At 42.9% G+C, this 18,494-nt stretch overlaps 1 protein-coding gene across 2 annotated transcripts in view; it reads left to right on the top strand.

Annotated features, from left to right (window-relative positions):
• The window catches only part of Spire1 (spire type actin nucleation factor 1), a 133,613-nt gene that overhangs the window by 13,620 nt on the left and 101,499 nt on the right, over positions 1-18,494 (top strand). For both annotated transcript variants that reach the window (XM_071602487.1, XM_071602486.1), the window contains exon 2: positions 7,790-7,824. In XM_071602487.1, the coding sequence (XP_071458588.1) occupies positions 7,790-7,824 (35 nt within the window). The remainder of the gene's footprint in view (positions 1-7,789; positions 7,825-18,494) is intronic.

Here is an 18,494-nt window from a genome sequence, read left to right as displayed (position 1 = left end):
GAAGTGATATAGTGCTGTGGTCTTAAGTGTATTTTTAAATTTCATGAAATTTAAGCAATCTTTTAATTAATATTGCTAGGGAAAATTTAAGTGTTTACAAAAAGTATCACAGATTCCGTTATCTCTGTGCTCTATGGAGGAGTGTCAGTTCTGTGGCCCCAGGGCTGATCTCCTGCCTTCCTGTGCCCAGGCTGCACCTCCCACCTGCCCGCAGAGGTCTTCTGAAGATGGAGTTCTACACAGCCGTGACTGGCTGGCTGCAGCTGGCAGCAGAGGCAAAACCTATTTTCTCTGGTAACTTTTGGTGTTGCCACATTACATAAAACAGACAAGGTGATATTTGAACTATGTTGAGAAAACCTCTGCTGAAACTGAAGTAATCATTTTTCAGGGGAAAAAACTTGACATTTAATGATATTTATGATGTTTGTTCTATGAGAGAATATTAAGGTTGTTGAATAGAAAGAGAAAAACAACACTGATAATTAAGAACTCTTGTTTTGAAAAGTTAAATTTCTAATATTTTGTCATGGAACTGCTTGGGGAGCTGTGGGACACATTTCCTCCTAGATTGGGGTGGTGGAGGCAAGGAGACCTAATGAGCAAGGGACAGAATTGGTGTGTTGGTCCTCCACAGTGCTCAGCCTCTGTGGGAACTGCTTTCTCATCTGGGCCCCAAGCTGCCGCCTGTAGCCATAGCAAAGACCCAGTAAGTGGTGTGTGCTGGAGAAACAATGGTGGGTTTTAATCCTTGGCATTGGGTCCAGGACTAACCTCTGGTCCCTGGGAGGTGACCAGCAATAATAAAAAAGCAAGGCTTTCATTTTTTTTAAGATAAGAAATTTAGTTATGAAGCATAGGATGCATAGTATAGACTGTCTTGAGAAAATAAAGCAGGCTTATGTCACCTTTGCCACTAATCTGACTTTTTTATCCAAAAAGTTGAAGCTGAAGGTCCTAGAGCCTGCCCCAGGGCAGAGCCTGCAGATGGCAGTTATTTCATCCCAAAGGAGAGTCCAGTTCTGGGCAGTGCCTGTGTGTGAATAGATGGCTGAACACTTGTTCCCTGAGTGGCATTAAAATTAGAGGTTATGGCTGGGCGCAGTGGCACATGCCTGTAATCCCAGCAGCTCGGCAGGCTGAGGTGGGGGGATTGAGAATTCAAAGCCAGCCTCAGCAACAGTGAGGTGCTAAGCAACTCAGTGAGACCTGTCTCTAAATAACATACAAAAAATAGGGTTGGGGATGTGGCTCAGTAGTTGAGTACCCCTGAGTTCAGTCCCTGGTACCAAACAACAACAACAACAACAAAAAAAAAAAAAAACAATTAGAAGTTATGCTCCTGACCAGGATCTTGGAGTCGAAATCTGTTGGATAAGAGCAACAGTGTAGGCGTCTGTGCATGTCTATAATGGTTTAAATTGGTAAGATTGTGCTCCAGATCCTTGAAAATGTTGATTAAATGTGTCGTACTCATTGATTATTTAAAGGATTCCTCTGTCCTCTCAAGTGGGTGTGAAGCTTAAACACGGCTTTTTTTCTTTTCTTTTGCCCATAGTTATGAGTCACGACCAAGGAATAGTAAGCCAAAGCAATACTTTGCAAATTTTGCTTCTGATATTCCCAGACTTCCCCCATGCTGGTCCTTTGCCTCCCTTTTAGGCACTATTGATTCCTGTTCTTCCCTTTATTAAGTGAGGAGAGAGATCAGCTGCTGATTGGTCTCAGTTCTTTGACCTCTAAGGAGTCATTTTATTCTTCGAGCTTGAGCCTCCTCCGCTGTAACAGGAGGGCTTTACACCTCTCTTCTCATGTCTGGTCTTCAGATCAGAGTGCAGCCTGTGTTTGAGCTCTCTAAGACAAGTGTGAACTGATTGTATTGAGATATTTCGCTGGTAATAATTTTGTCTCCTAGCTTTTAAAAGGTTACTATTGGGGTTTGAATGGCATGTAATTTTAGAAATGTCCAGGGAAGTTTGGACGGATACTTCTTATCCTTTTAAATGCATCTTTGGTAGAGGTGTTCAGAACAGTTCCACTGTTTGTAGCATTTCCCTTAAGGTGGGGATCTTTGTAAAAATAATTGTCAGAGCATCTACATGAAGTTATCAACTAAAGCTGTTCAGTGTAAGGACATGGAAGAAATCTTCGTAACCAGAATCACTCTTAGGGTGCTGTCAGTTTTGGAAGAAGTACTTGCAAGGTAGGATAAGACCCCTGGGGTGTGCACAAGCTGGATAGCCAGGAAGAAGTCAAGGTGGAGACAGTGAAAAGGTGAGGGAAAGCAGAGATGGAGAATGACTGCAGCTCCTTGCCAGCCCCCGTCTTCGGAGGTGTCAGTGATTTTTTCACGCCCAGGCTAGTAATGCAGCATGCACAGATGTAGGAGACTCTTGGACCTTAAAGAAATTGGGCGGGGACTGGGTCTATAACTCAGTGGTATAGCGCGTGCCTAGCATATGGGAGGTGTTGGGCTCAATCTTTAGCACCACATAAACAAAACAAATGCATTGTTCCATCCACAACTTAAAAAAAAGTTAATAATAAACTGGGTGGTCTTTGTACTTAGGGCCCAGGCATGGTGAGGGTTTAAGTTGTACCGGATCTTGGGGAGGTCAGGTAGCCTGTTGACGCACAGCTAGTGTGGAAGAGAAGGATATTTTTGAGTTAACTCCTTAAGTTTAGGAAGCAGCCCACCTGGATCACACCTAAAAAGTGTGACGCTGAGGCCTCATGCTGCCACCTGCATCCTGTGTGCCATGTGGGGGCTGTGTCTGACTTCTCACCCAGGGTGTTCTCTCTAGGGTTGGTACAGTGTGCATGGTTTCCTGGGATTGGGTTTGTAATGAAGAGGGAATGTCCTTTTGCTTTGATGGTCCATGTCTTGGTTTTCTGTAAAAAATGACCATAAACTTCATGGCTTCAAAACAACATAAAATTGTTATCTTACAGTTCTGGCAGTCAGAAGTCTGAAAATAAGAGCCCAAATCTAGGCGTCGGCAGGCTGTTCCCTCTGGGGGCTCCAGGGAGACTGCATCCTTCCTTTTTCAGCTTCTGAAGGCCTCCTGCGTGTTCCCTTGGTCCCCTTCCTCTCTGCTCCCGTCTGCCCTTCCCCTCTGATTCTGAGCCTGCTGCCTTCTCCCCTGGTGACCCTCCAGTTGGATGCCTTTGGGCCATCTTGGAACACATTGGAGCGGCTCCCTCCGTGTCGGGTCCTGCAGGAATATCCTCTTGTGCTTAAGTCGCGGCTTAATGCCCTGTGCCGCCCGTGTGGGCCTATGGCCCACTCCTCTCCTCTCCTCCTGACCCTCTGTGCTCCCCACAGACTGCTGTCTTCTGCTTTTTCCTGTAGCCTGCAGTCAGTTCTGCTCAGCTTCGAGGTCTTTGTTTAAACAGCATCTTCTCAAGGAGTCTTACCTGGCCACCCTGAGTGGAGTCATTTCTCTTGTTCTTTCTCTCCCTTTTGTGTCCTTAATAGCAGTTATCACCAGTTGTGATTATTTTGCTTGATTGGTTTTCTTCCCATTCTCTTTTTTGGTCTGTGTTATTAAATGTAGACACTATGGGACGAGGCCCGTGTCGGGCTTGTTCACTCCACATCATCAGTGCTAATGATCATCAGGAGCACTTAATATGTGTTCAGTCAGTGGAGGTACCTCCTAGGTTCATCATGATAAAGCACACTCGTTCGCATGGTCAGATGGACCTGAACATTGTCCAGTGTGGTCACAAAGGAAGAGATTTGAGAATAATTCAGAGAAGTATCTATTTGTTTAAAAGTTTAGGAATTCTGTGTCTCTGGGGGTATAGTTTGCCCTGTGCTTACTCAATGGTTTGTGTGTGGCATTGTGATCGCTCAGCCAGGCAGGAGGCTTCTGCTCCAGGTGTGATCACTCAGCCAGGTGGGAGGCTTCTGCTCCAGAGCTCCTGACTCCAAAGTACTGTTTGGCCATATGAAAACTTGGGGATCTTTTTCTGAAATACTGCCAGAAAAAGTTTGTGTCAGAGTTGTGTGGTTCCTGGGAATCTGGCTGCACTGAGGGAAGTGGATGGGGCGCTGAGCTGTGATCTTAATGCCATGCCCCGTGGCCTGCTGCGCCTCCTCGGAAGTGACGTGTGCAGAATTGCTGACTGCAGCCACCTGAGTGTCAGCACTGAAGACTCAAGATGCCTGCTAGATGGGGCTGTGGTAGAGCTCTTGCCTGGAACATGTGAGGCACTACCTTCAATCCCCAGACTACATAAAAATCAATAAACAAAATAAAGGTATTGTGTCCATCTATAGCTTAAAAAAAATTTAAGAAAAAAAGCCTGCTAGAGTGGTGTTGTCTGGTGAGTTCTTATACCAGGACTGGTGTGCTGCTACTATTTTTTTTTTTTTTTTGGTAAATATTTTTTAGTTGTAGATGGACACAATAACCTTTTTATTTTATTTATTTATTTTTATGTGGTGCTGAGGACTGACCCCAGTGCCTTACATGTGCTAGGCAAGTGCTCTACCACAGAGCCACAACCCCAGCCCTCTGTGTGCTGCTTAAAACCATTACCTATCATTTTATATTGAGATGCAGGGTGTTCCGTTTCCTGGATCATGAGGGGCTCATCCAGGAAAACTTCAGAACAGAATGTGTCTTTTAGATGAGTTAAAAAGAAGAGTTTAAAACACGGCCCTGCCCATTCCTGTTGAGAAACATTGAGCTAAACTTCTGGCTTCCTTTGCAAATATCCCTCTGCTTAGTGTGTAAGTGCTTCTTGACAATTTGGAAATATTTTGAAAACTTAATATTTAAATTCAGATTTTGTTTTAGCATTTATTTTTTAATTGTAGTTGGACACAATACCTTTGTTTATTTATTTTTATGTGGTGTTGAGGATTGAACCCAGGGCCTTGATGTGCTAGTCGGGCACTCTGCCGCTGAGCCCCAGACCCTTACTTCAGATATTTGATTTTATGTTGTCACACAGTTAATCTGTCCTTCTAAACTCAGCCTACTTCATATTTAATTGAAAGATCTGCTTCACTGTGTTTATAATCTCACTACTTGGGAAGGCCTTCTATCAGTGTATACAACTGGAAGTGCCATAGGTGACCTCGTATGATTTCTGGGTTCTGGAGGGATCCTTATTCTGGTTCTATACAACAGTGCCCAGTCCTTGAAGAAAGGTGCAAAAATGGTCAAGTGAAAATCCCTTGGTGCTAGACTGGAGGTTTCCAGCCTGGGTGGTGTGTGAGAGTGGCGGTTTCTCCATCTCCCCCCCTCTCTCCCCGCCAGCACAGCATCCCTGCGATCCCCTCCTCGTCCCACCAGCTCTAGGAAGTGGGAATGGAGATCGGGGTAAGACAGCCCCACCAGCACACAGGCGATCGGGAGCCTGGCGGTCCTCCTGGCCTGCCACCCACTCTGTGTCATCACATGCCAGTCATTTGACTCTGCAGCCTCTCGGGTTACTCATCTACGAATTGAGTGGATTAAGCAAGACCATTTCCAAGGTCCTAAGCTCTGATGTCATGTGATTGGGGTTTTCTGACTCCTGGGTCAGCATCTGGGCGAGGATTTGGTGGCAGACTGGTGTAGGCGGTCAGGCCCTGCATACTTGGGATGTTGTCACATTCTCTGGGGGGGATTCACCAGCTCACCCTGGATAACCAGGAACAGTTACAATCTCTCACAAGAATTCTTGATGCTCTTATAGAAAGGCATTTTCAGTTTTGTAAACAGGTTTTGGAAAGAATCCTATTACATATAATCAAATGCCCTTTTGACATTATCATTCTTTAAGCACTTTGTTATGTTCAGGTGCAAGATGTTTTAGGCTCATTTGGCCATTTCCCTGTCCTGGCCTAGAGTTGGCCAGCTCCCGAGGGGTCCTGGTCCAATGAAGGGGAATGGGCATAGGTGTGCCCTTGCAGAATGGGTGCCTGGAAAGCGTGGGTGTGGAATTGAGAAATGACTCTAGTTCTAGTCACCCACAGAGCTCTTCCCCTCCTTACCACATAGTCTTGTGTTTTCCTTCCCTCACAGAATGGTCCTCCCACCACCAGTGTATCTGTCTACTCATTTGCTCAGTGCTCACAGTTTTTACCAGCAAGACCACCAGCAGCAAACCCACTACCAAAAAAATTACAGATTTCTTTGTAATTCTCTTTACTTTAAGAATCTATCCTACTGAAGCCACACATCCATGTGCATACTCTTGGAGGTTACTCTGTTCTCTCTTATAGTGTGGGGTGGCCCCCTCCCCTGGTGCAGAATAGGCCTTAGGAAATGTTTGCAAAGAACCAGTCTGCCCCCTTTTTTGGGCTGCCTCTGATCAACAGCACTTTCCTGCTTTCATTACCACTTTTGTAGGAGTTTAGTAAAACTAATCTATCCACAGCATTAATGGTTTGAACAGATAGTTGTATGTGAATATAGACATAAATAAAGTCTGTAACGATATGCAGAATCACATCCTAATAATTTTATATAACAGATTAAAAAACAGTCATCTTTAGCAAGCCCTCCTATATAAAAACCTCATCTATTTAGCTCATTATATATATTCACATAGTCTTTAATTACTCATTGCTTATATATATGTTTTAATTGGCAGGACCCGAGGTCCCTTGTTATCTGACCTCAGCTGCAGCTGGTGTTTTTACATTAGGGTCATTAGGTGGTGGGAATCGTGGCTCCCCTTCAGTTTTCGTCTAGAACTGGGTGGCCTACGAAACCATTGCTCATGATTTTCCTTTGGTGGTGTCATCATAGACTCTCAGGCGTAGGAAGTCATTAAACCTGAAGAAAGGAAAGCCCCAAGACAGATGGGGCCATCACTGTGGAGCTGGCTGGGTGAGGGGGGGGGTGAGGAAGTGGGGTTAGCGGGGGACATGTGGGAGGAGGGAGAGCAGCGCTGCCCGCTGGTGAGCTCAGGAGGATGAAGCCTGAACCACTGAATTCCCAGGGCCCACATGGAGCACATGGAGGTGTTGTCTGTTCTTGTCGACACTACTTAATGCAAGGTTCTCCTTTAAAGCAGCTGCTTTTATTTTTTATTTTATTTTTTTTAAAGAGAGAGAGAGAATTTTTTGATATTTATTTTTTAGTTTTCGGCGGACACAACATCTTTGTTTGTAAAAGCGTTTTCGCCACCCACATTGACAGAAATGTATGGCCACACATGTTCCTTGGCTTATGTCTCTGAGGTGACGAATGACACTATGTTGGTACAGCCAGGTCCTGTTCAATTCTGGTCATCCTTCAGGTGGTCTTCTATTGAAAGAATTACTAAATTCATGATGTGCCATCTAATCACATATTAAAGAAGAAAAGCCACATGTGTTAAAGAAAACTTGAATTTGAAACGTTTCTGCTTGCATTGAAATGATCACTGTACCTTTAAAATGGAAATATATTAGGGGGAAAGCCCAAGAATCTTTAAAGTTTTCTTAAGGTATATTTAAAATGTCTTTAAAATATTTTAAGATATTTTAAAAAGAAAGTAGGACTTTAAAAGCATTTTTATTTTCTTTTGATTAACTGGTATGAATGCATATTAAGTATGTGTGTGTTTTAGATCATTCTACAATTAAGCATATTCTTCTATCTTTTTCTTTATTATTTTCGCATGGGCCCATTTAGGCTTAAATATCTGAGCAAGACCTAGAAAATTGGTCACTCTAGCACTTTTTATTTGCATAGATATTTTTATAGGTATAATAAAGTCATGGTCATAGTAACTCATATATTCGTCAATGATTAAAAAAATCCAAAATCCTTGAAAGTAACTTATCTCATTTTTATTACAGGTAAAATGGGAAATTCACGTTGTACAGAAACAGAGGTAAGAGACACTCAAGTATTTTGAGTAAAGCAACTTGGCTGTCCTGTTTTTACTTAGTGCTGACCATATCACTGCTGTTCTTGGTTTCTCTTAAGAATATATTGAGAACAGCTATAAACTGTTTATACTGAAGGATGAAAAGTGAGGAGAAATTAGTTACCTTGTCTACATGTTTGTAATATCAAGGTGTATTATAAAGAGTGACTTAATCATAGTTTAAAATTGTTTCTGTAATAGTATTTGTGGGATTGAGTTAAGACCAAGATCTCTGAATAAAAATTAAGTCCAATTTATTTATTTTTTAATAACCCAGCCTAGTGTGTTGTGATCAAAATATCACTTAGATGTGTTGGACTCTGTGAGGCTTCCTGAGTGTAGGAAAAAAAATAGGGACTCAGAAACAGTGTTCTAGAAAGAAGAATAAGGAATCAAATGTTGTGTTGTTCATACAAGTAGCCTTATTATTTTTTAATAATTTAAATAACTTGGTTCAGAACTGTGGTTGTGAAGTTTGAGGCATTTCTGTGTGTCCCTGAGGTGCCAGGGCTGCACCGTGTGACTCTCTTTCTGCTCTCATGGAGTGGGGCGTTGGGTTCTTGTTCATGATGATGCCTGAATAAAGGATTTGGGAAATTGTATTTCTGATGCCTCTACATTCTGATGTAGGTTTTAATAAATTTTAACTTTAGTGAAATTCAAGCTTCCCAAGGGATTATATTATGCAATAAAAAGCAAAAATGATTTTTGTATTTTCTGTTCAACTTTGAAATAACTTGAGATAATTTTTCAAATTAGTTCTAAAAATAGGTCACTTAGTATTTTTATATTGCTAGGGTTTTGAGGCACTATTCAGGGGGCATCAATGAGTAGGACTGGACTGGAGTCAGAATGGAGGTTTTATCTGTGGTTTCTGGGTGTGCATCTTTCTAGGAGTACAATTTTGAGCAAGTGTTTTTTTGTTTTTTTTTCTCTCAGAACTTTGTCTCTCTTACCTGTAAAGCATTAATGACAATCCCTAGTGACTTCCTAGCGTTGTGGAACTTAAGAGAGATCATCGCCTTATGTGAGCAGATGTTTCCCAAACTTGAAGGCTCTGTCACAGTGAAGACCAGGGAGTTTCTGGCACTTGCCTACACTTGGTGATGTGGTGTGGCCATGTGTACAAGGCCCCGTCCTTGGACAGAACCAGCTGGCTGTAGCGTTGCTGCCTCTGCACAGGATGGCTCACTCCTCCTATTTCCTGACTGGTAAATTAGGTCACCAGAAGGAATGAGCCTAAGCAGAATTTTTAAAATAACTGTTGAGGGAAGAGGGCAAATTATAGGAAAATGGAAAGTTCAATCTGGTTTAAAAAGTAGGTTCTGGGTAAAGTAGGTGACAGTTCCCTCTGGAGAGGAGATTGGGATGGTGGATGGTTGCTTATATTGTTTGAGTTTTTTAAAGAAAAATAAATGCCTCTATGTATTACTTTTTAGTAATTAAAATACTAACAGGGAGGGGCAGTGAGGCTGTAGGAACTACACTTTTAAGAAGTTTTGGGACCTGAGAGGAGATGTTCTTGGGTTGTTTTGTGGTTAGGGAAGATGTGCCTTTGGGGGGAGGGGAGAATGTGAGACTGACTTCCAGGTGGAGCCTGATTACCTGTTGAAGCAGCCCCCAGGGTGGATGAGAGGGGCAGTGGTGGGAGCAGGACCACAGGGTCCCTGAGACCCTTTCTGGGGATCTGCAAGGTTAAGACCATTTTCAGAGTACTTTCGGACGTTATTTGCCTTTTGTCTTCATCCTCCAGAGTGTGCCATGGGCTTTCAATGACTGATTCTGGGTAGCCGTGATGGCTAGACTGACTGCAGGAGCCAGCCCGAGGTCTGCTGCCTGTTATGAGCCCAGCATCAGAGTGTTTTGCAAAATGTGGAACAGTATAGCCCTTCTTGATTTTTTGGAAAATATTTTTTTAAATGAAAACGTATTTATATTAATATGTTATGGGGTTTAAGTGAACTAATGATATTCTTAACATTTCTTTATTTCAAACACAGTAAATGTTAGATTGTAGCCCACATAAACAGAAACTCTCTGGAGTCCTTGGTGATTTTTTTTTAGAGTATAAAGGTCTCCTAAAACCAAAAGGTTTGACAGCTGCTGGGTAATGTGCCCTTGCAGAAGCTCTTTCTCTGAGGAACAGGATGAGGGAACCCTCTGCAGGCCCTGGAGAGCCAGGACACCCCTTGCAGATTCTGGCCAGTGGCCTCTGTAGAGAGGAGACAGGTTTGGGCACTGCGGGGCCCTCGGGGCTCCTGAGTAGTTTTCTAGTGAGGACAGAGGTTTGAAGCCCCTGTTCTTGGCAGGCTTGCTGTGTGGACAGTGGCTAGGGCTTGTGCAGATGGTGGCTGGGGCTTCAGGGTGTGCCCCCACCTTGGGATTCTTCCTGGTGGTGAGCTGAGGGCAGAGCCCTGCCCGGCCTGGCCGAGGAGTGCAGCTTGTGATTGCTATTATGCAACGAGGTTTTCTGGAGGGAGCCGAAGGTCCTGCTTCTTGAGCAGCCCGCTGGTGAAAAAGGAGGCCCTGTATCTTTCTGGGGCTTCAGTACCCTCATCAAGACAGCATAGTTGAAATGGACACTAATTTCAAGTGTTCAAGTGTGTTTATTTTAGTGGTTTTTGTGGTACATAAAAATGTTAGTAATTGTTTCCTAGTTTTACTCATAATTCTCTTTTTAATATGACTATGCAGGCATTCAGTTAACAAGTTCTTTTGCCTTAAGATTAGCTAATGTTTATTGCAATGAAGAATTTTGCCACATTTGTCACGGTTTGGATTTTTTTTTTTTTTTGGCAATGCTGGGGATGGAACCTCGACTTTGCATGTGCTCAGTAGGGCTCTGCCACTGAGCCTCACCCCAGCCCACTGGAAGGATGTTTCCAGTGTACTGCATTATGCTCTCATGTTCCTGTATTTGAACTTATGAAGGGAAATCTTTCATGTGACTTCTTCTTAAGGATCTACTTCCTTTTTAAAAATTTTTAATAGGCAATTTTTCCATACTTTTTCCCCCATCCCCCCATTTTTATGCACAGTGAAATTCACTCCTTTTAGTTTTACAGTGTTGCAAATGCATTCATTTGTTGACACCCCCCCCCCCCCAGTGCCCCCCCCCAGTGCCCTCCCCCCCCAGCCCCGGTGCTGCTCCTCCAAGCCTGTGGTGACCTCTGATGTGCATGCTGTCCTTATAGCTCTGAGGAGGACATGTAATTTAAACAGAATGGCCCATACTTCTCCCTCCTGTGGCTGCCAGTTCAGGCTGGTGACTTATAAACTGGGAATGACTGACCTGTACTTGGCCTGCCTGTCAAGGAAACAGTTCTGACCCAGATTAGGAGCTTTTACCCACATTTTATAAGTTTTTCCTTCTGCCATTTTTTAAATAGTTTTTATGGATTATAAACTTTGAAGAAAAATTGTTGAGTACTTAAAATTACTAAGACATAACTGATTTGAATTTTCAAGTATTTAAACTGAGACTTTCTTTTTTTTTTTTTTTTTTTAAGTTTTCTGGATTTCATTACATTCCTGTCTTCCATTAACTACCACTAATTATGTAGCATTCAGAGGCCTTTCCCTTTAATAGGAAAGAAGGTTAAATGAATAACTAGAACAACCCTGCTGTTCCCCTGGCAGATTAGCTATATTTTAAGTGGAATAGGTTAATGTATTACATAAAGTTAGATTAACTTTTATCATTACTGTAGTCTTTTTTTTTTTTTTTTAAAGAGAGAGAGAGAGATAATTTTTGATATTTATTTTTTAGTTTTTGGCAGACACAACATCTTTGTGTGTGGTGCTGAGGATCGAACCCGGGCCGCACACATGCCAGGCGAGTGCGCTACCTCTTGAGCCACATCCCCAGCCCATTTACTGTAGTCTTGATAGAGCTGATTTAAGTGAACTTTCAGTAGAAATTATTTTAATTTGTATCATAGCAGAAAAATTTAAACTTTACTGAAGGAAACTATTTTAAAAAATTATACTTATATCTTTAAAGTAGAGATCATATATACTGTGCATAAGTATTTATTTTGCTTTATTCCTGCGTGCATCTTTAAAAAAACACTAGAGTTTTCTCAATGCCAGGCACTATTAGAGACATTAATTAATTCTCATAACAAATTTATGAGATGGCTGCTATTATTATTGGTATTTTAGAGTTGGAAGCTAAGGTATAGAGAGGCTAAACAAGTTGCAGAACCACTCTCGTCTACTCTATGCTTTCCTTTGCTCAGCATGTGTGTATGTGTGTGTGTGCGCGCGCGCATCTGTAGTGTGGACATCTGTATTGTGCTGGTAATTAGGGCCCCGAGGAGAACAGTGCGTGGTCTGCGTCTCCTCACCCTGTGTGTACCCTGACCAGGGACGGCTAAACCTAACCAACCTGTGAGGCTGTAGTGCTGTCCGCGGACCTTCAATCCACAAGTTGGGTGGGTACAGAGTTTGCACAATGGTCTGCTTCTGAATTACTCAAGAATGATTCAAGAACTGTCCTATATATTAGAATCTCCTGGGAAGTTGGACCTAGAATTGGTCTGCTTTGGGGAAAACCCAGATATCTTGGAAATGAGCCAAGAAATACATTAGAGTTAGTGTCTTGGACTTACTCTATTTTGGTTGTGGATAATTTTTTTTTTTTAGGTGTAGATGGACACAACACAATGCCTTTATTTTTATGTGGTGCAGGGAGGATCGAACCCGGGTCCCGCCCGTGCTAGGCGAGCGCTCTACTGCTGAGCCACAATCCTAGCCCTGGTTGTGGATAGTTTTTAACCCAAATTGGACTATATGATTTTTTGTTTGTTTGTTTCCTGAGCAGCCTAGAGGTGGTACGTGGAGGTTGCTGTGATGCAGAATATGATGTTTTAAAATGTTCACTTTGTCTCTGGCTCAACCTGCCCATTGCACTCTGGCCTCCATACATATTGTTTCTTTTGACATGGTACCACCCTTAGTTAATTTTATAAACAACTGAAAAATCTAACTTGAGAGAAGTGTATGATATTTTTTGTAAAAGTATTTGCATGTGTATACAACTTGAGTTGTATTTGAATGAGGCTGTTTCCTTTGACCCTCCCCCTTTTTTTTGGTGGTACCAGGGATTAAACCCAGGGGCACTTAACCACTGAGCTGCATCCCTGGGCCTTTTTTTTTTTTTTTTTTAATTTAGAGACAGGGTCTCTGTAGTTACTTAGGGACTTGCTGATTTGCTGAGGCTGGCTTTGAACTTGCAATCTTCCTGCTTCAGCCTCCCAAGCCACTGAGGTTATAGGTGTGGGCCACCATGACTGGCATACTGTGTGACTGTTAAAATAGCATTTGATACAAAATAATTGGAATAGCTAGCAGAAACAAAGGGAGAAATGCTCTCAAGTCTACCCTTTTTAGCATAAGGCTTTGTCTGTCTTAAACTTAAGTTGAACAGTTGATAAATGGAATTAGACCACAACAAGTTAAAATGGTGATATGCCACCAAAAGGATGAAAAGAATAAGCTCTGGGAACTCCTGGTAACAACATCACATCCTCCCTCCTCCTTGGTCCACAGGCTAAAAGGAGTGGGAAGGAATGCTCACATTCTACTTCCTACCCCCTCCCCCAAACGACCCCCCCCAATGTGTTGGCATTGGTATTGCCATTTGGCTGACGTTAATTTGTAATTTAAAATTGGTGTATTTCCTCAGAGAAAATTGCATTCATGTATGAATTGCCATTTCTGATTGTCGGTTCTCATAGAGATTGGTAGAGGGGCACTGGTGTGCTGAATAGACAGTCTCCACTCAGGTTTCCTGTAGACACAGACAGGGCATTGTGATATTGACCTCCCCTCCCCCACCCAGGTATGTTTACTACTAAAATGGCCTATCTGGGTGACAGTGTCGGAGATAGATGTCTATGTCAGGTGTAAACAAAGGCAGTGCAGTCATATCTTGGTGACAGCTGGGAGACAAGAGTGGGGAAAGACTACCCATAGCAGGTATGATCACTCCAAAGAAAGGAAGCATGGATATTTTGTTTGGCAAGCCTCTGTGTGTGCACGCAGGAAAGCATGTGGCAGGGCACATTTCTGAGCATGTCCAGTTTGAAGTCACAGTTCAGGAAAAAGATGGCAGAGGTTCCTGGGCTTGCTCAGCTTAGCATCATAGAGCACATGTTCAAAAGGAAGGATGGTGGACAGGAGCACTTCTGAGCAAGTTGATGCTAGGTTCCAAAAAGAATGAGTTGGAGTGCTTCAGTGACCCTGATTGGCTCCCAAAGGTTTCCTAGGAGTTTTAGCTGAAATGAAAAGAATGGTCTTTTCAAGGGTGAACAGCTTGTTTCCTCTAAGTGCAGTGGTTTGCCCCGAAGGCGCCTGCCTTGGTTAATGGCTGATGGGGGCACCTGATTGGACCACAGGATACAGAACTTGTATAAGTAGTGTTTCTTTGTGTGACTTTTACTGTATCCAAAGACAGATGAAAATTGTATATCTATGTTTGGCAAAGGATTTCAGGAAAACCAAAAATGTTTATCTGCAAGGAAGCATTTTATAATTATCCATAGTTACTATACATTAAACAGGTTTCTGTACTTAAACATCTCTCAGTAGTTGGATAAGGAGTAAAGGTTTTCTCAGTCATTTGCCCTATCAGGGGGCCATGTCATCTACCTTGATGAAAAGGCAAAATGTGTTTGATAACTTTCAACTTGAGGATTTTTTAGCATACATAATACAGTGCTGACAGGACCAGATTTCTGTTTCTTTTCTCAAAGTACCTTTATTCATTTGTAGAGTTGTAAAAATTAAAATGGCACAGAAAGGTAAAAGGAAACAGTAGGGTGACGTTTACCCTACCATTTAGGGTCATGGCTGCTCAGGGTGTCCCAGGCCTCGCTTCCCATCTATATGATGACCATGTTACATTGAGCACATATCAGGTACCACCCTCAGGGACTTTTTGCATAAAAAGACCAACTTGGCTTCAAGGAGATAGCCAGGCTGAGAGGAGGAGCTTAGGTACCTGAGGGAGGTTTCTAGGCAGAGGACACCATCATCTTGGAGACTGAAGTGGGTAGCCATGCTGTGGTGTGCTGAGAGCACCGGGGCCGGAGGGGAGGACAAGCTGGTGCTGGGACTGACCACTCGTACTAAGACAGGACATCTCCTCTTCAGTCTGAAGTCATCAGGGTCACTCTTCTTTTGATGTCCACTCTTCACATTGTCTGTCTGTTCTTTGTGGGGTGTTCGTGTATGCTCATGTCACCAGTATATGCATTATTTGTCCAGATCGTTATTGTGATCTCAGGAGTGCAGTTGTCCAAGCTGCCACAGCTGACATGGTAAGCTCACTGCGCACCCATGTCAGAATGGCAGAGATGCGCTGGTGACCTAGGGAGTGGAGCTCAGCTGTGGGATGGACCGGGGAGTGAGTGGTGGACAGGTCAGCTACTGGAGACTGACCAAGAGTGTCTGCCTCTGGGCACTGTGTGTCTCGGTGTCTTCCCTCAGGCTGGTAGAAATTTTATGGAGTTAGCAGATGCCATAAAATACAGCTTAAAAACCCCCATTGTCAGTAAAGTTAGATAATTTATTTGGGATTATTACCTAGTTTTTTTTGATGATAGTATTTCTTAATTTTTTATCAGCTTTATAAAAATGTTAGTTACAAACCCTATAAGTTATTTATTTAACCAAATCAGCAATCTTAAAGATAACCATAGAGATATTACTGCAGTCAACTTCAGAACATCCTTATCACCTCAGGGGGGGCTCAGTACCCTTTGTCTTCTCCGGTCCTTCACTCTCCAGTCTCAGCCCCCACTGCCTACTTTGTGTTTGTGTAGATTTGCCTGTGCTGGACATTTCCTGTAAGTAGCTGGACACTTCGCATAACGTGTGGTCCTTCCTGTCTTGTTTCTGCCTCTTGGCAGGGGGCTCAGTGTTCCTTCATGTTAGAGGATGTGTTGGTATCCAGTACCATTTTATTGCTGAATAGTCCACTGTATGAATAGCATTATATTTTGTTACCCATTTATCTATTAATGGAAATTTGATTTGTTCCTACTTTTTAGCTGTTCTGAATAATGCTGCTATACACAAAGTTTTGTGTTGACTTATGTTTCTTCTCTCTTGGGCATGTATTTAGAAGAACAATTTGTGGTTAAACATGGAACTCCATGTATTAACTTTTTCAGCTTGCTCGAAGATTCTTTTCCACAGTACCTCCATCTCCCGACATTACCACCAGCAGTGTGAGTTCTGATTCCTCACATCCTTGCCAACCCATTATTACCTGATGTTTTCATTCCAGTCATCCTACAGAGTATGAAGTAGTATGTCATATAGTTTCATTTGACATTTTTCCTGATGATTAATGAGGTTGAGCATGTTTTCACATGCTTATTGACCATTCATATATCTTCCTTGTAAAAATATCTATTCAGATTCTTGGCCCATTTTTAAAGTGGTTATTTCTCTTTTTATTATTGAGTTGCAAGAGTTCTTCACATGTTGTGGAAACAAGCCCTTGAAAAATGTATGATTTGCAAATATTTTCTCCCAGTCTGTGGGTTTTCCTTCTGCTTTCTTGATGATGTTTGTGGAAGCACCTGAGTTTTTAACTTTGGTGAGCTAAGGTTCAGTTTCTTCCATCATTGCTCAGTTTTGGTGTTGTGTCTTTGAATATTCCACTGTATGAATAGCATCATATTTTGCTGGCCGTGAAGATCTATGTGGCAGTGGGAGGGAGCATGCAGCTTCTGTACTGACTCATATCAGTTGGGACACAGACAGAGTGTTCTGAGAGCAAGTAAGACGATGAGGTCATCGATGATAGAAGTGGGGAAGGTAGAACTCCCTTTTGATCCTGCAGAAGAAAATTCTGGAAATAGGTCTCAGGTATGACTGGAATAGACTGCACTCCTCCTCCTTGGTGGAGCATGGAGCTGTCAGGAAGAGAAGAGACATTATGCCAGCCCTTCTCACCAGGGTGGTGGCAAGAGGAAAACAGGAGACTGACTTAACTGCTTGAAGCTGGCATGCTGGTCACCTGGCTGTACTGCACAGCCACTCCCCACATGCGGATTTCTGTGGTGTAAGTAGTACTCCCACCTGGACAGTTGCAGTCTAGTTAGTGAGCTTGCAGGATTCCTGAACATTTGCCAGTTTGGCTCTTGATAAGTCAATATTAGCTCTGTAGCACATTGTATATCACTACCCCCCCCCTTTTTTTTTTTTTTTTGGTATAGGGAATTGAACTCAGGGGCATTCAACCACCGAGCCACATCCCCAGCCCTTTTTAAAAAATATTTATTTTTTAATTGTTGTTGGACACAATACCTTTATTTATTTATTTTTATGTGGTGCTGAGGATCGAACACAGGGCTTCACATATGCTAGGCGAGTGCTCTGCTGCTGAGCCCCAGCCCCAGCCCCCGCCCCCAGTCCTGTTTTGTATTTTATTCAGAGGCAGGGTCTCACTGAATTGCTTAGTGCCTCGCCATTGCTGAGGCTGGCTTTGAACTCGAGGAAAGATGTGTGGTTACCAAATACAAATTTGGCCTTGAGGTTTATTAGTGAACAAAACTGCCGCAGGAGCGGGGAGCTGCAGGTCCCAAATTGAACAGGGCATGGCTTCCCAGTTGATGGAATATTCTCTGAAATTTGCACTTATCTTGAGCTAAGTAAAAAGCAGATTTCATGTCCCAACAAAATTATCTTTTATTCTGTTGTTCAGCAGGTATGAGGGAAAAGCAGCTTTTTAATTATGTGTATAGTACTAATAAAAGGGAACATTAGCATTGCTAAGTATACAAATCAGATAATTAAAGGGAAAAAAATAATTTGCTAACTTTAGGCAGGTGAGCAGTCTGGGAAGGAGCTGGGCCAGGGAGCAGCCCTAGATGGTTGGTCAGACGCTATCCTCTCCTTTTTCTTTCTCTCCTTTTCCTTCTCCCATCTCCCTTTCTTCCTCTCTCCCCTCTTTCCCTCTTCTTTTCTTCTCCCTTTTCTTTCTTTGCCTTCTTTCTGCAAAGAGAGCAGAAACTAAATACACATGCTTCCTTTCTTTGCAGGGAGCATACCTCCTGCTAGGCCTTGAGGTTTGTCAGTTAACAAAACTGAAAAGGCCTCTGCTTGCCTGGTTTGCACCCTAGTGTTTGTGGGGAACACACAGACGAGTGTCTGTTAAATGTGGGGTCCCAGTAAGTGCTGTAAAGAACAGAAGGATGAGGAGTGGAGTGTGACTCCATAACATAAGAGAGAGGGTCCCTCTTGATTCTATTTTCTCACTTTTGTTTTAGAAGGGAAGGCCTCTTTTTTGTTGTTTTTAATACATATTTTTTAGGTGTAGTTGGACACAATACCTTTGTTTTATGTATATATTTTTATGTGGTGCTGAGGATCAAGCCCAGGGCCGCACATGCGCAAGGCGAACACTCGACCACTGAGCCCCAACCCAGCCCCCTCGCCCCAGGAGGGCCTCTTTTTGAGGTGATTTTTGAGCAGAGATCTGAATGGAGTGAGAGAGGAAGCCAGGCAGAAGAAGTGGCAGGTGCCAAAGGTGTGTGGTGGGAGGGAGTCTGGGTGTCCCAAGGAGGAAGGCAGTGTGATGGGAGGCAGTGGGCAGTGCCAGGGGCAGTTCTGTGGTG

This window comes from Marmota flaviventris, chromosome 16, assembly GCF_047511675.1.
Source record: "Marmota flaviventris isolate mMarFla1 chromosome 16, mMarFla1.hap1, whole genome shotgun sequence".
NCBI classification, from domain to species: Eukaryota; Metazoa; Chordata; class Mammalia; order Rodentia; family Sciuridae; genus Marmota; species Marmota flaviventris.
This window is presented reverse-complemented; position numbering and strand designations above follow the sequence as displayed.